This window comes from Suncus etruscus, chromosome 14, assembly GCF_024139225.1.
Source record: "Suncus etruscus isolate mSunEtr1 chromosome 14, mSunEtr1.pri.cur, whole genome shotgun sequence".
Classification (NCBI taxonomy): domain Eukaryota; kingdom Metazoa; phylum Chordata; class Mammalia; order Eulipotyphla; family Soricidae; genus Suncus; species Suncus etruscus.
The window spans coordinates 90,524,599-90,548,459 of NC_064861.1; the positions used below are offsets into that span (position 1 = coordinate 90,524,599).

Here is a 23,861-nt window from a genome sequence, read left to right on the forward strand (position 1 = left end):
TCCCGAGTTGGCAGAAAGCAAGGCAAACGCCCTACTGCGGTGCTATCACTCCAGCCCCTGCATTTTCTTTTTTGTTGTTTTTATTTTGGCTTTGGTTTTGGTTTCTGTTTTACAGCATGCAATGCATAGGAACTAGGACAAATACCTTTTTTTTTTTTTTTTTTTTTTTTTTTGGGTCACACCCGGCAGCGCCCAGGGGTTACTCCTGGCTTCATGCTCAGAAATTGCTCCTGGCAGGCTCGGGGGACCATATGGGACGCCGGGATTCGAACCGATGACTTTCTGCATGAAAGGCAAACGCCTTACCCTCCATGCTATCTCTCAGGCCCCAAGGACAAATACCTTAAATTAAGTACACTCTCCTCTCCTTTATTTATTTATATTTATATATTTTTATTTGTTTTTTTTTTTGTTTGTTTTTTTTTTGGTCACACCTGGCTGCACTCAGGGATTACTCCTGGTTTTATGCTCAGAAATCGTTCGTGGCAGACTCTGGGGACCATAGGAGATGTCGGGATTTGAACCACCATCCTTCTGCATGCAAGGCAAAAGCCCTACCTCCATGTTATGTCTCCAGCCCCTATATTTTTCTATTTATCTTTTAATTTATCCTTTTATTTTTATCCTTTTCTTTTTTGCCACATCCTGTGGTATGGAGGGCTTACTCATGGCTCTGTATACAGGAATTGCTTCTGGTGATACTTAGGGGGACCTTATGGGGTGCCAATGATTGAATGTGGGATGGTTGTGTACAGGCAGTGCCAACCCATTTTACTTTAATCTGTCCCTTCTGGTCCCTTTAAAAAATATTACTGAGGGACCAATGTGATAGTACATCAGGTAGGATGTTTATCTTGCATGTGACTGACCCAGGTTTGATCCTTGGCATCCCATCTGGTCCCCAGAAACCTGGTACCACATAGGGTCCCTTAAGCCCACCAGGAGTGATCCCTTAGAACAGGACCAAGAATAAACCAGCGCACACTGCTGGTTGTGCTTCCAAAAAAAAAAAAAAAAGGTAAATAAAGAGAATTACAATTCTGGGGCCAAGGTCATGGCTGAAAGACAGTAGTGCATAGTTTGATCTGGGTGACCCAGATTTGATCCTTGGCACCACATCGTCCCTGGAGCACTGTCAGGAATGACTTTCAAGTAATGTTTTTGGGTCACACTTGGCGGCACTCAGGTGTTACTCCTGACTCTGCAATTGGATATCATTCCTGGCAGGATTGTGGGCTCATACAGGATTCATGGTCAGCTTCATGAAAGGTAGCACATCCCACCCAGCTGTGCTATCAGTCTGGCTTCAACTTTTAAATAATGAGTCAGGGGTAGACCTCTTAGCACCTTTGAGCTATAGCTCTGACCAACCCCCCAAAATTCTTTCTGGGTGTGTGCTCCCCAAATGTGATCACATTCATGGTTTTGGCATATGATGATAGTTTACATTTATCTTTTTCTTGGGGGGGGGAGTCACATCCGGCAGTGCTTAGGGGTTATTCCTGCTCTATGCTCAGAAATTGCCCCTGTCAAGCTCAGGGGACCATATGGGATGCTGGGATTCGAACCACTGTCCTTCTGCATGCATGGCAATTGCCCTACCTCCATGCTATCTCTCTGGCCCCTAATTTATATTTATCTTCTGTTTTTGTTTTGTTTTTGGGCCACACCCAGCTGTGCTCAGGGGTTACTCCTGGCTATCTGCTCAGAAATAGTTCCTGGCAGGCACGAGGGACCATATGGGACGCCGGGATTCGAACCAACCGCCTTAGGTTCTGGACTGGCTGCTTGCAAGGCAAACACCTCTGAGCTATCTCTTCGGCCCCTATGTTTATATTTATTTATTTATTTATTTATTTATTTTTTGTTTTTGGGTCACACCCGGCAGCGCTCAAGGGTTCCTCCTGGCTCTATGTTCAGAAATTGCTCCTGGCAGGCTTGGGGGACCAATATAGGATGCTGGAATTTGAACCACCATCCTTCTGCGTCTAAGACAAATGCCTTACCGCTATGCTATCTCTCCGGCCCCATCTTTATTTTATTTTACACATTTTTTTTTTCGGGCCACACCCGTTTTGATGCTCAGGGGTTACTCCTGGCTAAGTGCTCAGAAATTGCCCCTGGCTTGGGGGGACCATATGGGACACTGGAGGATCGAACCATGGTCCTTCCTTGGCTAGCGCTTTCAAGGCAGACACCTTACCTCTAGTGCCACCTCGCCGACCCTCTTTATTTTATTTTATATATTTATCTTTAAAGATTTCTTTTGGGGGGCTAACCCTGCGGTGCTCAGCGCTTACTCCTGGCTCTGATCCCTCTGCACTCAGGGATCAGTCCTGGTGGGATTTGGGGGACCCAATGGAATGCCAAATGGAATAGACTGCATGCAAGGCAATGTTTGAATTCCTTTAGTTCACAAAACGATTCATTTTGTTTTTGGGCTTACTGGGAGGTACTCAGGGCTTATCCTGACTCTGTGCTTCAGGCTCATTCCTGGCCCTATTGCAGGGACCCTATTGAGTGGCAGAAATCAAATCTGGTTGGTTGCATTGAAGATAAAACGCCTTAAGTCCTCTATTACCTCTCCATTCCTTTATATATATATTATATAAATTATTTTTATATGGGGCCGGGCGGTGGCGCTGGAGGTAAGGTGCCTGCCTTACCTGCGCTAGCCTAGGAGACGGACCGCGGTTCGATCCCCCGGCGTCCCATATGGTCCCCCAAGCCAGGAGCGACTTCTGAGCGCATAGCCAGGAGTAACCCCTGAGCGTTACCGGGTGTGGCCCAAAAACCAAAAAAAAAAAAATTATTTTTATATATAAAATATATATATATATATATATATATATATATATATATATATATATATATATATATATATATATATATAGAACACATGTGGTTCTGGTAGGCAAGCGCAGGTCGGTCCATGCCAGGGTATCTCCCAGGCCACACTAGCCTCCCTAGAGACCCATATCCTTTACCTTTATTTTCCCTTTTTTTTTTTTTTTTGGTTTTTGGGCCACACCCGTTTGACGCTCAGGGGTTACTCCTGGCTATGTGCTCAGAAATCGCCCCTGGCTTGGGGGGACCATATGGGACGCCGGGGGATCGAACCGCGGTCCGTTCCTTGGTAGCGCTTACAAGGCAGACACCTTATCTCCAGCGCCACCTTCCCGGCCCCGTATTTTACTTTTTAAAAGTGTATTTTCCTGGGCTCGGAGAGATAGCACAGGGCGTTTGCCTTGCAAGCAGCCGATCCAGGACCAAAGGTGGTTGGTTCGAATCCCGGTGTCCCATAGGGTCCCCCGTGCCTGCCAGGAGCTATTTCTGAGCAGACAGATAGGAGTAACCCCTGAGCACCGCTGGGTGTGTCCCCAAACCAAAATAAATAAATAAATAAATGAAATGAAAAATAAAATGTATCTTCCTGTGGGACTTCCTCCTGGACAGAATGGCAGCCGCGGGAGGGCCCGACTGGCCGCCTCTCGGGTTTACCCATTCGATTGCACAAGGCCGGCGGCTCCCCAGGCCACCACGTGGTCTCCCCCCGACCGCGGGGCTCGCAGCTCCGCCCCTCGGGGCCCGGGATTGGCTGGCGCTACAATCACGTGACCGGACGCGGACCGGCTGCCTGCGGAGGCGGGGCGGTCACGTGGTTCCCGGCGGCGCCGGCCGGCCGGCGCAGGCGCGAAGGGGCCGCGGCGCAGGCGCAGTGGGCGGCGGCGCGGTTGGCGGGCGTCTGCAGCGGGCGAGCGGGCGGCGACGGTCCGGGGCCGAGGCCGAGGCGGAGGCGGAGGCGAGCGGGCGAGGAGCGAGGGGCGAGCGCGCGGCGCCATGGTGGAGAAGGAGGAGGCGGGCGGCGGCTTCAGCGAGGAGGAGGCGGCGCAGTACGACCGGCAGATCCGCCTGTGGGGGCTGGAGGCCCAGAAGCGGTGAGCGTCGCTGCTCGTTCTCGCGGCCCCTTCATTCGTTCGCTCACGGCCATTCATTCGTTCACGCACGCTCATTCATTCCTTCACTCACGTTCATTCATTCGTTCACGCACGCTCATTCATTCCTTCACTCACGTTCATTCACTCGTTCACTCACGTTCATGCATTTCTTCACTCATTGACTCATTCATTCCTTCACTCACGTTCATTCACTCGTTCACTCACGTTCATGCATTTCTTCACTCATTGACTCATTCCTTCACTCACGTTCATTCACTCGTTCACTCACGTTCATGCATTCATTTACTCTCATTCATTCACTCACGTTCACTCATTTGTTCACTCTCATTCACTCACGTTCATGCATTTGTTCACTCATTCACTCACGTTCATTCACTCGTTCACTCACGTTCATGCATTTGTTCACTCACGATCATGCATTTATTTACTCTCATTCACTCATTCACTCACGTTCATGCATTTGTTCACTCTCAATTCACTCTTTCATTCAAACACGATCATGCATTTCTTCACTCTCATTCACTCATTCATTCACTCGTTCACTCACGATCATGCATTTATTGACTCTCACTCATTCATTCGCTCACGTTCATTCACTCGTTCATTCCCACTTCATTCCTTCCCCCTCGAAGCCTTGCCTTGGGGACTGTCCCCCCCCCCAACAGCGCTCTCCATGCCCCTAAGTTTTGGGGGAAGGTCTTGGGCGACTCCGAATCCTTTCATTCAATTCTTATTTAAAAAACATAGAAAATCGGGGCCGGAGAGATAGCATGGAGGTAAGGCGTTTGCCTTTCATGCAGAAGGTCATCGGTTCGAATCCCGGCGTCCCATATGGTCCCCCGTGCCTGCCAGGAGCAATTTCTGAGCCTGGAGCCAGGAATAACCCCTGAGCACTGCCGGGTGTGACCCAAAAACCACAAAAAAAAAAAAAAAAAAAAAAGAACATAGAAAATCAAATCTGTGCTTTTGGTCCTGGGTTCCTCGAGGAGCGGTGCTCATGCAGCCTCCGGGCTCTGTGCTCCACAATCACTCTTGGCGGTGCTATGGGGGCCTTGGGATCGAATCCGGGTCGGCTGCATGCAAGGCAAGCAAATGGCCTCCCAGTTTGTGCCGTGGCTCTGGCCCCTGAGAAGTATATTTTATTTTAGGGGGGACGGACTGAGGTCCGTTGTGTCAGACCAGGTTTTGCCACCAGCTTTGTTCTAGGATGTTCCAGATGGTTCCTTCGGATGCCCCGTGGGCACAGAGCCCGCCCGAGAAGACCGTCCATGGAAGAGAAATAGGAGAACGTCCAGCTTTGTGGGGTGGTCGTGGGAGATTTCTCCAAGCACTGTCTGATCCAGATCTCAGGGGCCAAAGTGTGCTCTCTCTGGGGAGTAGCTTTACAGGCTGGGGTGCTATAAAAGCCCCATCTGAGACAATGGGGTGACCGCTGTCTCAGATGGGCCCAAGTGCAGCTGTGGAGTGAGGGGAAAACTGAGGGTTGATTCACCAAATTGTGGCTGTCCAGATTTCCCCAGGGGTGTTTTGCTCTGAGTCGGATTTTTAAAGTTCTTTTATATGTTTTGGGTTTTTTTTTTTTTTTTTTGGTCACACCCAGCGGTCTCTGGCTCTGCGCACAGAAATCACACCTCACAGGCTCAGGGGATTCATGGAATGCCAGGATTCAAGCCATCATCCGTCCTGGATTGGTTATGTGTAAGGCAAAAAGCCCTACTGCTGTGCTTGCTCAGGGTTGCTACTCCTGGCTCTGCACTCAGGAGTTACACGTGGCAGTGCAGAGGGACTGGATGGAATGTGGGGGGATGGATTTGTTCAAGTTGGCTGACTGCAAGGCCAGTGCCCTGCCTTCCGTCCTATTGCTCTGGCATAGGCTTTCTTTCTTTCCTTTTATTTATTTATTTATTTATTTTTTGGGTCACACTGGCGGTGGTCAGGGGTTACTCCTGGGTCTGTGCTCAGAAATGGCTCCTGGCAGGTTCAGGGGACCATATGGTATGCTGGGGATCAAACCACCTGGCCGGCTCTGCCCCGGGTTGGCTGCGTGCAAGGCATACACCCTACTGCTGAGCTATAGCTTCGGCCCCTGACCTAGGCTTTCAAGGCAAGTGCCAATCTGCTGTGCTGTCTCAGGCCCTTCTACATTTGGCAGATGCTGAGGGGGCCCCATATCCAGTGCTGTGGATTAAGCTGGTCAGCAGTGTGCCAGTCAAGCTCCTTAACCCCTTGAATCACTTTGGCTCCCAAGTCATTCATTTTTTTTTTTTTTTTTTGGTTTTTGGGTCACACCCGGCGGTGCTCAGGGGTTACTCCTGGCTGTCTGCTTAGAAACAGCTCCTGGCAGGCACGGGGGACCATATGGGACACCGGGATTCGAACCAACCACCTTTGGTCCTGGATCAGCTGCTTGCAAGGCAAACGCCGCTGTGCTATCTCTCCGGGCCCGTCATTCATTTTTTTAAAGCAGTTTATGTATTTATTAATGGATTGGTTTTGGGGCCAAACCTGGCGATGCTTAGGAGTTACTCTTGGCTCTGCACACAGAAATTGCTCCTGGCAAGCTCAGAGGACCATATGAGACGCCAGGAATCGAACCAGGTCCTTTCCAGTTTGGCCGCATGCAAGGCAAATGCCTTACCACTGTGCTATATATCTCCGGCCCCAAGTCAGTCGTTTTTGGAATATTTGTAGTGTGTCCATCATGACTATCAGATAATTTTATTACATCAGAGACTTTATACCGTATTTTTTGGCGTATAAGACAACCGGGCGTATAAGATGACCCCCTAATTTTACAGTTAAAACATAGGTTTAGGCCTATATTTGCTGTATAAGACAGAACGTTCCTGTGCTGCAACTGTATGTACCACAATGAGCCAGTCACAACAAGCAAAGGTCCAAAGGTTATACTGTCATAGCCATCCTCTCTGACTCTGGCCAAGCTGAGCAGACTTTTGACAGTGTAGATTCGGGTCCAGAACATTGTCTAACTTGCAGGCATAAAAAGCCTGCTTGGATTGGCTGAGTTAGAGAGGGGGTCCGAGCAGCCTGGCAGTGATTGGTGTAGGATCGAATTAGAAAATTCATTTTGTGGCAATATTCAGACAATTTTTGTTTAGCGGCATATTGAAACATTTTTCGCGATATACTCGGCGTATAAGATGACCCCCGATTTTTGGTGGACTTTTTTTTTGTTTCAAAAGTCGTCTTATATGCCGGAAAATATGGCACATACATTCTTAGTAATTATTCCATGCTCCTTACCCAGGCTATTTATCATATTTCTGATGTCTCAGTTTATTTTTTTTATTTTGATTTTTTGGTTTTTGGGTCACACCCAGCAGCGTTCAGGAATTACTTGTGGCAGGCTCAGGGGACCGCATGGGATGCCAGGGATCGAATTGGGGTCTGTCCTGGGTCAGCCGCATACAAGGCAAATGCCCTGCCGCTGTTCCCCAATTTGATTATTTTAGATTTTTTTATGGGCGCACACCCAGAGAAGCTCAGTGACTATTCTTGGTTCTGCTCAAGGAGCATTCCTGGTTGAATGTGATTGAACTTTCCAACCCTTGAATTGTGTGTCTAAGGGTGACTTTTATGGAGAACAAGGTGATTTAGGCAGAGGTGGCCAACCAGGCCCCGACAAACTGTTGGCGACATCACTATTGGTGCGGTGACACTAGAGAAGGGGGTCAGGTGCTGAAGCCGGATGTGCTGAAGAAGCACCAGGATCTGGCGGAATGCAGAGATGGCTCCCAGGCTTCTGCGTGAGCCACTGGAAAATGGGGTGACCGCTGTCTCAGATGGGCCCAAGTGCAGCTGTGGAGTGAGGGGAAAACTGAGGGTTGATTCACCAAATTGTGGCTGTCCAGACTTCCCCAGGGTGGGTGCTGATGGAGGAACATCTCCTCCAGGCTCTGGGGTGCGGAGGGTGCTGATCAGTTTAGCTGATGCTGAAACTGGAAGAGAGAGTCAGAAAGCACCGTTTACGGCTTGAAAAATGAGATGAGGCTTGGGAGGGGCACAGAGAGCAGGTGGCATGCCCAGTATGAAGATACCAAGTTTCATTCCTGGGACCGCATAGCCAGCCCCCTGGATTTTGCTGGGAGCCACTGGTACCTCTAAGCAGTGCCATCTTACCTCAGCCCCACAGCCAGACCTTCCGTTCAGGTCTGCTGGAGAGGTCAAATAACAGAAAACTTGGTGGTCTCCTGGAGTTTAAGGATTTTAAAGTTATTTGCCAAATTAAAAATTCTAGAGAATGCTGGCTTCAGCAACACTAAATTAGCAAGACTAAATTGGAAAGATGCAGAAATCCCCCTCATGACCCCCTCCCCTCATAAACACAAACAGGGCTGCTCTTCAAGCTTGGTTCTCCTTTGGACACACATCTCTCTCGTTTCTGTGTTTCTTTGCTTGCCTTTTTTGTTTTTGTTTTTCAGGTTATACCCAGCAGTGCTCAGGGGTTACTCCTGGCTCTGTGCTCAGAAATCACTCCTGGCAGGGACTCTGGGGTGCCAGGATTGAACCTGGGTCAGCAGCCTGCAAGGCAAATGCCCCCCCCCCCCCCACTGTGCCATCGCTCTACCCCCTTCTCACTTTTGTTTTTGGGCCACACCCAGCAGTGTTCAGGGGTCACTCCTGGCTTTGTGTAAAGGGCTTGGAGGACCATCTGGCGTCAAACCAGGCCTGGCAGTGTGCCTTACTCACTGTAACATCACTCCAACTCCACGTTCTCTTTTTTTGTGTGTGTGTGTGTGTGTTTGTTTGTTTGTTTGTTTTTGGTTTTTCGGGCCAAACCCATTTGATGCTCAGGGGTTACTCCTGGCTAAGTGCTCAGAAATTGCCCCTGGCTTGGGGGGACCATATGGGATTCTGGGGAGATTGAACTGCGGTCCTTCCTTGGCTAGCGCTTGCAAGGCAGACACCTTACCTCTAGTGACACCTCGCCAGCACCTGGTGTGTATTTTTTTGACCGTACCTGGTGGTGCTGTTTCTGTACTCAGGGGTCATTTCTGGCAGTACTTCAGGGACCATTTGGGATGCTAGGGATCGAACATGGGTAGGCCACATGCAAAGCAAACACCCTCCCCACTATGCTATATAGTCAGCCCTTCCTCCCCCAATGTTCTCTTTGAACACTTCTTTCTCCCTCCCTCCCTCCCTCCTTCCCTCCCTCCCTCCCTCTCTCCCTCCCTCCCTCCCTCCCTCCCTCTCTCTCTTTCTCTCTTTTTCTCTCTCCTTCCTTCCTTCCTTCCTTCCTTCCTTCCTTCCTTCCTTCCTTCCTTCCTTCCTTCCTTCCTTCCTTCCTTCCTTCCTTCCTTCCTTCCTTCCTTCCTTCCTTCCTTCCTTCCTTCCTTCCTTCCTTCCTTCCTGCTAGTCAGGTAAAGCAGTGGGAATGGAGAAGGAACAAAGAATCTAACTGGCTGTGATCAATTAATTGTAAACACCACTGCACTCGGACCAGCCCTCTTTCTTTTTCTTTTTTTTTTCTTTTCTTTTTTTGTTTTTTGGGTCACATCGGCAGCGCTCAGGGGTTACTACTGGCAGGCTCGGAGAACCATATGGGATGCCAGGATATGAACCACCATCCTGCAGGCAAGACAAACGCCCTACCTTCATACTATCTCTCTGGCCTCTTGAACACACATTTCTCAGATAGGGCTTCAGTGGGCCAGTCGAAGCTAGTTCAGAGGTAGGTAAGGTGCTGGCATTGCACGTCACTCGACCATCTTTGGTCCCTGGCACCAGGTGGACCTGAGCACCGAGGGTCACCTCTGAGCACAGCCATGTACTGTCCCTGGAGCATCCCTGGGTGTGGCCCTCTAATAAAAAGAAATACACCATTGAAGGAGGCTGTTAACAGAAAAGACTGAATGGGGCTGGAGAGATAGCATGGAGGTAAGGCATTTGCATTGCATGCAGAGGGTCGGTGGTGCAAATCCCAGCATCCCATATGGCCCCCCGAGCCTGCCAGGAGTGATTTCTGAGTGTGGAGCCAGGAGTAACCCCTGAGCGCTGCCGGTGTGACCCAAAAAAAAAGACTGAGTGAGTGAATGCTGAGAACAATTTAAAAGCTTGCTTGCCTGTTGGTTCAAACTGTGAGTTTTTGTAAAACACATCTTAGGTAATGGGGAGCTCTGGAACTGGGGTTACTGTGTACTCTTAGTGGCACAGTCTCTCTCTCTCTCTCTCTCTCTCTCTCTCTCTCTCTCTCTCTCTCTGCTCGGTCTCGGTTCTTTCCAGGGTCACACACTTTGTCACTTTGTGTTGCATGGCTTTTCTTTCACCTGTGATTGTCAGGACATGCTCATATTATTTGTGGTGCTCACACATATTGTGATTGGAGTGCTCACTCCTCTTAGTTGCAGTTTTCTAGGGGTGGTGGGTCCCAGACCACACCCAGTGCTGTTCCCAACTTGTGTGCTAATAAAGGAGAATGTCCTATTTCGGGAAATACATGAGATGATAGATGCTATGCTTATGGTATGCGGAGAAGACAATAGAACAAAACTTACCTTTTTTTGTATGGGGGAATAAGACACTCAGTGGGGTTTAGGAGCCACTCCCTGGCTCTTTCATACTCATTGTTTGTTTATTATTGGCCCACACCCAGTAGTGATCTGGGGTTACTCCTGGTTCTGCTCTCTTGGATCATTCCTAGTGGTGCTCCAGGGCATGAGGAGATCTTATGCCCTAATGCTTTGCTATTATTAGTACTGTTTTGCCTTTGGGCACACCTGAATGCTGAGGGCTTGCTCCTGTGTCTGCTCTGGAGTCACTCAGTCCTAGTACAATGGGACCAACGTGCTGGGTCAAGGGCCTTCCTTACCTGCTGTCCTATTTCTCCAGTCCCCTTGAGGAGCATTGCCTAGGACTTTCCATCCCTCTCCCTTCCCTGTGATTGTGGATCAACCGGGAATTGCATAGTTGTTTGGCCATGGTGGTGCGGGGGGAGGGGGGACGACAGTGCAGAAGGGTTGGGGGGGGGGGGGGGACAGGCTTGGCTGTGGTGGCCTGAAATGACTGGCAGTTGTGGAAATTAGCTGCCGAGCTGCCAGGATCTGGCTCAACACATGTGGGGCCCCGGGAGTTTGTTTACTTAAATATTTGGACCTCACCGTGCAGTGTTTGGGTGTTCCTCCTGGCTCAGGGTTCCCAGTGGTGCTCAGGAGACCATGCTGCCCTGGGGTGTAAACCTGGGCTCCTGCATGTAGCACCTGCATTTAGTCCAGTGAACAGTCGCACTGAATAGTCCCCCAGGCTATAGCACAGGGGATGCGAGCTTACTAGGCTGGTGCTCTATTCCATTATGCTGCGTTACACTTTTGTAGGGGACCATCTCCTCATTTCTGTGTGTTATAGTCCCTCTGCTCAGGTCCCTGTGGTGTGAGTGAAATGCAGTTGCCTCTAGATAAAGATTCAGGCCTATTAGTCTGTGGTGGAGTGGCAAGGAAACTGAGCCAGACATGGGTCTGGGGGGACCCAAGTTAGAGTTCTCTCTAACCACCCTCCTCCTTACCCTCATTTCACTCCCAGAGTGTGCTGGCAGCAGGAATCAGTGCAGGACCCTATTTTCTCGCCAGAGTTTGCATTAAAGACTTCTATCCTAATTACCGTAATGCCCATAATTATTAAAGCCACTTTTGGAGGGTTCTGCATGTTCTCTGCATTGCTGGTACTTGTTGAGAATGGACTGTTTCAAAAATGAGCAGCAAACTCATTGCCCAGCAGAACTGGAGTCGACGAGGGGACTGTTCTTCGATCTTCCTGATTCTCTTCTGTGAGAATAATATATTGTCTTGCTGCGGAAGTATTAATGGTTTTGATTACAGGCTGCCGCCTCTGCTTCTGATGGGTTTTCATGATATGATGTAAACTGTTTTCCTCATTCAAATCTGAAAGATTTTTTTTTTTGGCCACACCCGGTGACGCTCAGGGGTTACTCTTGGCTCCGCGCTCAGAAATCGCTCCTGGCTTGAGACACTGGGGATTGAACCAAGGTCTGTCCTAGATCGGCCACATGCAAGGCAAATGCCCTATTGCTGTGCTACCGCTCCAGCCCCAAATCTGAAAGATTTCTGACTTAGCAGTACTTGTGGTTCAAGGAATTTTGGAGAGGATTCTGTAGCCCAAAACTGCTCACTGACCTGAGACTGATGTCTACGTCCCTGGCTAATCCTGGCCTTCAGCCTATTTTTTTTTTTTTTTTTGGCTTTTTGGGCCACACCCTGTGACGCTCAGGGGTTACTCCTGGCTATGTGCTCAGAAGTTGCTCCTGGCTTCTTGGGGGACCATATGGGACACCGGGGGATCGAACCGCGGTCCGTCCTAGGCTAGCGAAGGCAAGGCAGGCACCTTACCTCCAGCACCACCACCCGGCCCCTCAGCCTATTTTTTAGTTTGGGGCCACAGCCAGCGGTACCCAGGGCTTACTCCTGGCTCTGTACTCTGGGATAACACACCTGATGGAACCTTGTGGAGTGCCAGGATTGAACCTGGGTTGAGCACAGGCAAAGCTAGTGCCCTATGCACTGGACTTTTTGTTGGTTTTTGGGCCACACCTGGTGATGCTTAAGAGTTATTCTTTGGGCCCGGAGAGATAGCACAGCGGTGTTTGCCTTGCAAGCAGCCGATCCAGGACCTAAGGTGGTTGGTTCGAATCCTGGCGTCCCATATGGTCCCCCGTGCCTGCCGGGAGCTATTTCTGAGCAGACAGCCAGGAGTCACCCCTGAGCACCGCCAGGTGTGGCCCAAAAACCAAAAAAAAAAGAGTTACTTTTTTCTTCCTTCCTTCCTTCCTTCCTTCCTTCCTTCCTTCCTTCCTTCCTTCCTTCCTTCCTTCCTTCCTTCCTTCCTTCCTTCCTTCCTTCCTTCCTTCCTTCCTTCCTTTCCTTCCTTTCCTTTCTTTCCTTTCTTTTTTTTTTTTTTTGGGGGGGGGTCACACCTGGCAGCGCTCAGGGGTGATTCCTGGCTCTATGCTCAGAAGTTGCTCCTGAAGGTTCAGGGGATCATATGGGATGCCGGGATTTGAACATCTGACCTTCTGCATGCAAGGCAAACGCTTTGGCTCCATGCTATCTTTCCAGTCCCAGGAGTTATTCTTTTTTTTTTTTTTTTTTGGTTTTTGGGCCACACCTGGCTTTGCTCAGAGGTTACTCCTGGCTGTCTGCTCAGAAATAGCTCCTGGCAGGCACGGGGGACCCTATGGGACACCGGGATTCGAACCAACCACCTTTGGTCCTGGATCGGCTGTTTGCAAGGCAAATGCCTCTGTGCTATCCCTCCGGGCCCAGGAGTTATTAGCTATGCTCTCAGAAATCGTTCCTGGCACGGGGGGTGGGGGACCATATGGGATTCAACCAGGTCCTTCCTGGATCAGCGCTGTGCTATCGCTCTGGCCCCATGCACTGGACTTTTTTGTTTGTTTGTTTTTGGGTCACACCCAGTGGTGCTCAGGGGTTGTTACTCCTGGCTCTGTGCTCAGAAATCCCTCCTGGCAGGCACGGGGGACCATATGGGATGCCGGAATTCGATCCACCATTCTTTCTGGATCAGCTGCTTGCAAGGCAAAAATGCCTTACAGTTGTGTACTATCTCTCCAGCCCTGGACATTTTATTTCTTCAGCCTCTCACTCTATTTTTTGGCGAGGAGAGGGGCACACTTGGTGTTGCTCAGGGCTTCCTCCTGGCTCTGCACCCAGGTTCATTTCTGTTGGGGCTCTGGGAACCATAAGGGATACAGGGATCAAACCCACGTAGGCCATGTGCAAGGTAGGATCCCTGTCCAGTTTTCTCTCACTCTGGCCTCCCATCTTTGTTAAGTAGTCTCACAGGGTTTTAGTGGCAGTGCTCACACATTTGTGGCTGGAAATCATGGAGTTGGGTTGCAGACTGACACTGCCAAGTTTAAATAGCAGAGCTGTCCAGAGTGATTCCTGAGCACCGCGCCAGGAGTAACCCCAAGCACAGCTGGATGTGGCAGAAAAAAATCAAATGGCAGAGATGTAAGGACCATGCTTAGCACATGTGGCGGTGGCACCAGGGATTGAGCTCAGGCCTCTCAAAAATTTTGGGGAGGGGCCAGAGAGATGGCATGGAGGCATCCTGCCAGGAGCGATTTCTGAACATAGAGCCAGGAGTCGCCCCTGAGCACTTCTGGGTGTAACCCCAAAAAAAAAAATTGGGGGGCAGGTGCTGGGGCTCTCATTCAGGGTCTTAATTCTTGATAGGCATGTGCTTTTACCATTGTATTCCATCTTTGGATTGTTCTGTTCCTTTGGCTGAGGGGCCACACCTGGCAGTGTTTGGGGCATGCTGGCTGTTGGCTCAGGGATCACTCCTGGCAGTGCTCACGGGACCATATGTAGTGCCAGGGGTTGAACGCAGATCAGCTCCCTGCAAAAGAAATACCTCCCAGTTGCTCATCACTGGCTTGGGTTGTTTGGCCCCTCAGTGAGCTGAGGAGCTGCCTTTCTGTCTGTCTGTCAGCTCACAGTGAATTTCCCTTCCAGGCTGCGAACCTCCCGGGTGCTGCTTGTGGGCATGAAAGGACTTGGGGCTGAGATCGCCAAGAACCTCATCCTGGCTGGTGTGAAAGGGCTGACCCTGCTGGACCATGAGCAGGTGAGAGAGATCGTCCCCATCCCCTCAATCCTCGACAGTGCCAGCCTGGCTAGGTGGTGCCTTCCTCTTGGAAAGGAAAACTGACCTACATGGAGCTGCAGCGCTAGTTCTGCTTGGAAGGCTGTGCCCCCGTGTTCCCAGGGCTGAACTATGTCACTCCACTTTCCCCTTGAGCTTGCCTTCTGTGACCGGTATTCAGCAGCTCCCTGTGAGGAGGGTTGGAGGCATAGAGGAATCTGTCTCCCGTTGATAGCTGTAAATCACCTTCACAGTTAAAAGTGTAGGAAATGGGGGCTTGTAATGATGAGGCTTCCCCCCAGCCCAATGGTTCTGCTTAAAAAGATTTGAGTTGAGGGTTCGAGGGTCTGATGGGTAGGGCGTTTGTCTTATATGTGGCTGATCCTTGTTTAATCCCCAATATCTAATGTGATCTCCCAAGTTTTGCCTGAGAGGAGAGATTAGAGTAAGCGTTGAGTATCTCTGTGGCCCCAAAATTAAGAAAAATATCTGAGATGAAACTTGGGAGAGAGCGAGCGAGACACACACACACACACACACACACACACACACACACACACACACACACACACACACATGCAAATCAGTTCTCAGGAGATCTGACACACACACATGCTTACACACACACACATACAGACACATCAGTTCTCAGGAGATCTGATAATAGAATAATGATGCCCAAGTCTCCTGTAGCTTTCTCTCTTTTCTCCACTGAGTGACTCTACTTTTTTTGGGGGGGGACGACACCCGTTTGACACTCAGGGATTACTCCTGACTATGTGCTCAGAAATCGCTCCTGGCTTGGGGGGACCATATGGGACGCCGGGAGATCGAACCATGGTCCATCCTAGGCTAGCGCTTGAAAGGCAGACACCGCTCTGGCCTCCACCAAGTGACTCTAAATGCTGCTTTCTCTGTAGTCTCACACCTCAGTAACATGTAAGTTATTTATCTTTACCCAGTGATATTCCTTGTGGGCCCCATCCAGTAGTGGTCATGTTTACTCCTGGCTCTGGTGCCTAAGATCGAACCTGGGTCTGCTGTGTGCAAAGGCCCGTGGTACTATTGCTAGTTGTGCTACCTGTTCTACTATTCCTCCAGTCATCTTTTTTTTTTTTTTGGTTTTTGGGCCACACCCAGCAATGCTCAGGGGTTACTCCTGGCTGTCTGCTCAGAAATAGCTCCTGGCAGGCACGGGGGACCACATGGGACACCGGGATTCGAACCAACCACCTTTGGTCCTGGATCGGCTGCTTGCAAGGCAAACAATGCTGTGCTATCTCTCCGGGCCCGCTCCAGTCATCTTATTTAGTTGTTGGGTCACACCTGATAATGCTTAGAGATTGCTCCTAACTCTGTGCTCCAGAATTACTCCAGGTGGTGCTCAGGGGACTTAATGAGATGTTAGTGACCAAACGTAGGTTGGGCCCTTACAAAGCAAGCACTTTACTTGTTTCCTATCTCTTGATTTGCTTTTTATTTTTATTTATTTTATTTTTTATTTTATTTTTTTTTGGTTTTTGGGCCACACCCGGTAACACTCAGGGGTTACTCCTGGCTATGTGCTCAGAAGTTGCTCCTGGCATATGGGACACCGGGGGATCGAACCGCGGTCCGTCCAAGGCTAGCGCAGGCAAGGCCCGGCCCCTTGATTTGCTTTTTAAAAGTTGGTATTTGCGGGGCCCAGAGAGATAGCACAGCGGTGTTTGCCTTGCAAACAGCCGATCCAGAACCCAAGGTGGTTGGTTCGAATCCCGGTGTCCCATATGGTCCCCCGTGCCTGCCAGGAGCTATTTCTGAGCAGACAGCCAGGAGTAACCCCTGAGCATTGCCGGGTGTGGCCCAAAAACCAAAAAAAAAAAAAAAAAAAAGTTGGTATTTGTTTTTCTGGCCAAATCCAGTGGTGTTCAGAACTGACTCTTTTTTTTTTTTTTTTTTTTTGGTTTTTGGGCCACACCCTGTGACGCTCAGGGGTTACTTCTGGCTATGCGCTCAGAAGTTGCTCCTGGCTTCTTGGGGGACCATACGGGACGCCGGGGGATCGAACCGCGGTCCGTCCTAGGCTAGCGCAGGCAAGGCAGGCACCTTACCTCCATCGCCACCGCCCGGTCCCCAGAACTGACTCTTGCAAGGCTCTGTGCTCAGGGATCATTCCCAGTGGGCTTGAGGGAACACATAGGATGCTAAAGATGGAACCCAGCTGAACATGTGCAAGGCAAATGCCCTGGACCTGCTGTACGATCACTTGCTCTAGCCTCTTGATTTTAACACATGAGGTTGGCCCGGAGTGATCATAGCAGGTTGAGTGCTTACTATGCACACAGCCTACTTGGTTTGATCCTGACCCCATAGGGTCCCCTGCCAAGTGGGGCACCAAAACCTGTAAGGAAAGAGAATAATTGGGGCCTGGGAGAGCGTAGTAATGGCCAGGAATGGTCCCTGAGTTCCAACACCTAAATATCAAAAAAATAGAAAAGACAAAGTTTTGCCAAAGCAGATACAGGTTTACTAAGAATCTGAACTCAGGTCCTGAGCAATAGCACAGCGTTACCATGTTTGCCTTGCACGCAGCCAACCTGGGACAGACCTGGGTTTCTTCCCTGCCATCCCATAGGGTCTCCTGAGGCTGCCAGGAGCAATTTTTGAGCACAGAACCAGGAGTAACCCCTAAGTGCTGTTTGGTGTGGTCCAAAAATCAAATGCCCCTCACCCCCAAAAGAATATGAACTCAGTGGACTTGGACATTTACTAACCACAGTGCCCCCTAGAGGCAGGACGACCTGCCCAGAGGACAACTGTGGTGCTGGGAGGGTAGACGCAGAGATCAAGCAAGTTAAGTAGGTCCTAAATTTGGAGAAAATGAACCTGCAGGGGCAGGCGATTTCCTCCTCTGGTTGGGGAATCGAGATTGGGGGTGATTATGTAACTCCCAGGGGTGTGTGATGTGGTTCCTGTCACCACATCAATGTGGTAGGGATGGCCACCTGGTCTTTGAGGGCGCAGGCTGATTCTCATCCTTCCCTCCGTCTTGCCTATAAGACTGAACCTGGCTCTTTTGCGTGCATAGGAGTTTTGTACTTTGTTTTTGGGCCACACCCTGCATCTCTCAGGCCTTCCTCGTTGCTCTGCTTAGGAATCAGTCCTGGCAGACTCAGGAAACTATGTGAGATTCTGGGGATCAAACCCAGGTCAGCTGCATGCAAGGCAAATGCCTTCCCTACTGTGCTATCACTCCGGCACCAGGAGTGCATAGAATTTTCTGGGTCTCGTCAGTGTAGCCAGCTGACCCTTCTGGCTTGGCCATTTAATAATTCATGATAATTGGGGCTGGAGAGATAGCATGAAGGTAGGGCGTTTGTCTTGCATGCAGAAGGTCGGTGGTTTGAATACTGGCATCCTATATGGTCCCCCGAGCCTGCCAGGAGTGATTTCTGAGCATAGAGCCAGCAGGAACTGCTGAGTGCTCCTGGTGTGACCCAAAAACCAAAAAAAAAAAAAAAAAAAAAATTCATGACTATTTCTGGCTATTTAATAATTTAGGACTATTCTCCGGTGTTTTACCCCACTTCACCTCCACCCAACAACACCCAGTAAGAACTTACCCAAGGAAACAGTGCTGCATTGTCAAAGACTTTGGTATTATGCAGACTGTAGAAATACATATTAATTATAGAATCCTGAAAGTTTTTTGGGTCACATCCGGCAGCCCTCAGGGGTTACTCCTGGCTCTACGCTTCAGAAATCGTTCCTGGCAGGCTCAGGGGACCCTATGGGAATGCCAGGATTCGAACCACCGTCCTTCTGCATGCAAGGCAAACGCCTTACCTCCATGCTATCTCTCCAGCCCCTAGAATCCTGGATGGTGATGGATGATGGTGAGGCCTGCTCGGGCGCTCGCAACCCCTTCCAGCTGGCGGGTCTGAAGTTTCAGTGTAGCGGAGGAGAAATGATCCACAGGCAATCACGAAGTTTCAGGAGACAAGGTTTTATTACAAGCCATAGCCACCATGTGTGCCCTTAATCTAACCTTTTAAGCAGGGTTCTTCAGCCACCCAGCATCTCAACCTGTTTCCAACATCTCTACCTCAACTGTCTATTCTCTCCAGGCTTCTCCTCTGCCTTCCTTCTCCACCCCTCAGGCCACCCCTTTGTTCCCTCGATAGACCCTCTCAGATGTGGGCAGGTCTAACTCTCCAGGTGAGATTAGCATTTTGGCCTGGGGGGTGATAGAGACTTTGGGCAAGGAACTTTGCCTCTTGGAGACTCAATTTTCTTTTTTTGGGGGGTAGGGGTCACACCCAGCAGCACTCAGGTTGCTCTATGCTCAAGAAGCACAACTGGCAGGCTCGAAGACCATAAGGGCTGCGGGGAATCGAACCCGGGTTGGCTGTGTTATCACTCCGGCCTGGAGATTCAATTTTCTGATCTATAAAACACAGAGTGCATGCCTGTGCATGTTTGTGCATGTGCGCTACACCTGGCATTCCCGACTCTGCTCAGGAATCCCTCCTGGTAGAGCTTGTCATTTTTTGTGGGGAAGGGTCCATACCTGTGCTCAGGGATCCTTCCTGGGTGGTGTTCATGGATCCATGTGGAATGCACAGAGTCATGTGTAAGCCCTGAACACCTCTGGGTGTGACAAAAACAACACCCCCCACCCCACACCTTCTATTTTATATACCATGCAATACACTGAGGAACAGTGAAGTCCTGCCCTGCCTGAGCTCACTGCAGTTGGTGGAATTACCTGCTGGTCTGACCCCAGGACGCTGCCACCAAAGAAAAACTGGAGATGGGAGAACAGGTTTCCTTCTGGCACTGCCTTGGTGCTAGTTGGCTCATTGTAGTCAGCAGGTAGGGGAAATTCTGGAGAAGTAAACTCCTCTCAGTATTACGTAGATGCAGGGCTAGAGAGAGCATTCAGGGAGACTTAGTGCATGCTTATGGAATGCTTGGATTGGGTCACACCTGGCGGTGCTCAGGGGTTCCTCCTAGATCTGTGCTCAGAAATCACTCCTGACAGTGTCAGGAGTATATGAGATGCCAGGATTTGAACCACTGTTCTGGATCAGTTGCTTGCAAGGCAAACACCCTACACTGTGCTATCTCTCCAGCCCCTGAATTTCATCCCTGTCATAGCATGGTCCCTGGGCTCCCACAGGAGTATTCCCTGAGTATAAAGCTTGGATGCAGCTGAATAAGCTAGGTGTGACCCCTAGCGTATGTGATAAGCATAAACAAAAAAATGTCTTGATGGAAGAATCTATGAAAAATTGTGTTTTTGTTTTGTTTTGTTTTGTTTTGGGCCACATCCCCCCAAAAGACCTCAGGGGTTACTCCTGGCTATGCGCTCAGAAATTGCTCCTAGCTTGGGGGGCCATATGGGTCATTGGGGGATCAAACTGCAGTCCATCCTAGGTCAGCGCCTGCAAGGCAAACTCCATACCGCTTGTGCCTTCACTCCAGCCCTGCTTTTGGTTTTGAGCTCGTCCTGGCTAGCTCTGCGCTCAGGAATTACTTCTGTAGATACTTTTGGAACCCTGTTTGGTTCTGAGGACCAAATTCAGGTCAGCTAGGTGCAAGACAAGTACCTTAACACACTACCATCTCTCCAGGCCCTCTATAAATCAACTTAAAAAAAAACCAAAACAGCAGATTTTGATCAAATCTGGAAGAAGCATTCGGTTTGTTTATGGACCTGAGAGATTTTAAGATAGAATTTTGGGGATAGTGACATTTAAGCTTACCTGAATGATGCCTCACAAAAGTAGGAGCTGGGTTGGAGCTCTGGGGCCTTGCATGTAGCCAACCTGGTTTTATCCCTGGTTCCCTGAGCACCTCCACGAGTCACCTCTGCCCTGAGCCAGGAGTAAATCCTGAGCACCTTCAGGCGTGGCCCCAAAACGAAGTCGGGAGCTTATTGCTGGAGATATACGATAGTGGAATGAATATCTGGCCTTGCATGCTGTTGACAAGATTCAATCCCCAGCCCTTCATTTGGTCTCCAGAGCCTTCCATGTGGGAATGCTGCCTCCTTGAGTGGCCCAAAAACAGGAAAAGGAAAAAGGAGCTCAGAGAATATCTAATAGTAGGAATGAGTAGTAAATTCATGTTTGTTTGGCCATACCTCGGCATGTTCACCACCTGGTGGTACTGGACAACCTTTAGCAGTGTCGGACCACAGTCAGACATGGCATGTGCATGCCAGCACTGCCCTGTACTAGCTCTTACCTAAGTGGGCAGGTGGGTGAGCAAGTGGGCGAGCCAGCAACGGCAAGCAAGGAAAGGAAGCAACTTTTCTCTTTGGAGTGAATTTTCTTTTTAACACAAGAGGGCGCTCTTTAGCCATCCATGTCCAGGAAAATTGGAGCAACTAAAAATGCTTATTCTAAAGCCAGAGGAAGTCTGCATTAGGCCGATCGATACCTGCAGGAGTGATAAATACAGTTGGATGGTAGACAATTTTGGTATCATTGGGGGGGGGCAGACTGGGCCACACCCGACAACATGCTCAGGGGCACTTCTAGCTCTGTACTTGGGGTCCATATGGGATGCCAGAGATTGAAGCTGGGTTGATTCTGCAGGGCAAGCATCTTACCTACTGTACTATCATATGGCCCTTTAGTTATCTTTGAAATTGAACATTTTGTTGGTTTTGACATGTGTTTCCCATCTTCTACATTCCTCCATATTTAAGATAAAAAAAATTCCTCTGTGAATACAGCCGAAGAGTTGGGTGTTGGAACATGTAGGACTGAAATGCAGCTATTACCAACTTTATAACTGTCTCAGTGATTCAATTAAAACTATACATATCTTGGGGCTGGAGTGGTGGCGAAAGTGGTAGGGCATCTGCCTTGCACGAGCTGACCCCGGTTCGATCCCCCAGGGTCCCATATGGTCCCCCAAGCCAGGAGTGATTTCTGAGTGCATAGCCAGGAGTAACCCCTGAATGTCACCGGGTGTGGCCCAAAAACAAAACAAAACTATACATGTCTACCTATCTCTGTCTGTCTGTCTGTCTGTCTGTCTGTCTGTCTATCAATCAGTCATCTATCTTATCTGCTCCTAGGTATCTCCAGAGGAGTCTGGAGCTCAGTTCCTGATCCGGACTGGGTCTGTTGGCCGAAACAGAGCAGAAGCCTCTCTGGAGCGAGCTCAGAATCTCAACCCCATGGTGGACGTGAAGGTGGACACCGAGAACATAGAAAAGAAGCCCGAGTCCTTTTTCACTCAGTTCGATGCTGTAAGTTTGTAAGATCTGCTGTGGGAATGAAGCTGATTAAAGAAAGCACTTAGCGGTATGCACACTAGTTATACGAGAGCATTAGACCTTGAAGTTCTGCGTTTTTACCAAAGCAGGTCAGTCTGTTGTTCTGTTCGTTAGCCGTAGTACATGGCCTCGTGGGCTGCAGCATTAGATTGCGAGTGGGCAGTGGGCAGACCCTGCCCGGCTGTTGAACTGCTGTATCTGTTTGTCACTTGCTGTTGGCTGGTTTCTTGGGGCATGTGTTCTCCTAGGTCAGGTTTCATCACTGATGTTTTATCTTCTAGAATCTTCAAAAAAAAGATAGCCTGAATGTTTTGTCTTTTTGTTTTGGGAGGGACACCTGGGAATAGTTGGGTTACTCCTGGCCCTGAACTCAGGAATCATTCCTAGTAGTGCTCAGGAAACTACAAGGGATGTTGCAAAGTAAGCAGCACCTTACTCAGGGTGCTGTCTCTTCAGCCTTCCAAGATACTTTCTGCTTGTTTGTTTTGTTTTTGGGCCACACCCAATGGTAGTTAGGGTTCACTCTTTTTTTTTTTTTTTTTTGGTTTTTGGGTCACACCCGGCAGTGCTCGGGGGTTACTCCTGGCTCCACGCTCAGAAATGGCTCCTGGCAGGCTCAGGACCATATGGGATGCCGGGATTCGAACCAATGACCTGCATGAAAGGCAAACACCTTACCTCCATGCTATCTCTCCGGGTTCACTCTTGACTCTGCACTGAGGAATTACTCCTGTGGGCTTGGAGCGAACATAGAGGGTGCTGGGGATGTTACCTGGGTCGGCTGCCTACAAGGCAAACGCCCTCCCTGCTATACTATGGCTCCAGCCCTCCTAGATACATTTTTATTATACTTTTATTCCAAATGTTTGGAATAAAACTTAAACTTAACAAGTTGGTGAGTAGCTTCTGGAGCCGAGACATTTTTGGTTCCAAATACCAAACTACAGCTTGTGTTTTGTCTTAAGAAAGAGCCCACCTGATCTTAGTCTGTGTGTCTCTTTTATATAGCCACTTGGGCCAGGTTGTCATGGATAACTAGACAGAATTGTTCTAGTCCTAGACCGAATGAGGCATAGCCAGCCAGCTCATTTGGTTCCCCTGACAGGTCTCTGCAGAGGTGAGAGGGTAACTTAACTTGGATTCTGCTTCAGTGTCTGTGACATTTCAGACATGGCTCCCTGGACCCTGGGTAAAACTGGACTGACGTTGAAAATCCATGAAGCTGTCACAGCTGAGCTACTTGGTTTTCATAGGAGAGGAGAAGTTTGAATTTGGGTTAGGGAGTTTGTTATTCACATTGTTATTTCTTACGTGCATCTGTTCAAATATGGGCTTGGAATGACGGATCATCTGTGCACTTTTTCCCCCTTTAATTCATTCTGTTTGTAACTCCAGGTATTGAAACATTTTCCATTTGGACATGTTTCCCCCCCCCCCCCCCATTTTTTTTTTTTTTTATAGTAACCACATTTGGTTTATGCTGGGTGTTTCCTGAATGTATGGCAATTAGAAGGTTCGTTAGAACTGAAGTGTGGGCCAATTGCTCATTCTGGACTGCGTCTGGGCGAGAGGGACTTATCTTGTAGACCGTGTTTGACTGGTCCTTGTAGATTTTATGCTCACTTTAACTCTTTGGCTTCTTTTTTGGCCACCCCCCATGGTACTTGGCTTGCTCCTGGCTATGCACTCAGGAATCATTCCTGGCAAGTACTTACTTAAACCCAGATGAGTCCCTGGAAGGCCAGCACTCTAAGATGACACGATTGTCCCGACCCCTGCAGGCTTCCTTTTGGTTAGAGGCTCATGTGGTCAACTGGGCTTTTCCTCACCTTTTGCTTTTGTTTCCCTCTGGGTCAGCTTTTGAGTAGCAGCAGACAGCTCCATTTCTCCAGTCAGGCTGCCAGACAAGAGCAGAGAGCTCGCCAATGGCACTGTCCTTTTGTGGTGTCCTGCTTGAGCAGTTTCTCTCCCTTTTGCTCTTTTTT

At 49.4% G+C, this 23,861-nt stretch overlaps 1 protein-coding gene across 1 annotated transcript in view; it reads left to right on the forward strand.

Annotated features, from left to right (window-relative positions):
- Nucleotides 1–3,807: 3,807 nt before the first annotated feature.
- SAE1 (SUMO1 activating enzyme subunit 1) overlaps nt 3,808–23,861 on the forward strand; it is a 61,564-nt gene continuing 41,510 nt past the window's right edge. Inside the window, exons 1-3 of the mRNA XM_049787296.1 lie at nt 3,808–3,938; nt 14,474–14,585; nt 21,676–21,849. Of these exons, the coding sequence (XP_049643253.1) occupies nt 3,841–3,938; nt 14,474–14,585; nt 21,676–21,849 (384 nt within the window). The 5' untranslated portion in view covers nt 3,808–3,840. The remainder of the gene's footprint in view (nt 3,939–14,473; nt 14,586–21,675; nt 21,850–23,861) is intronic.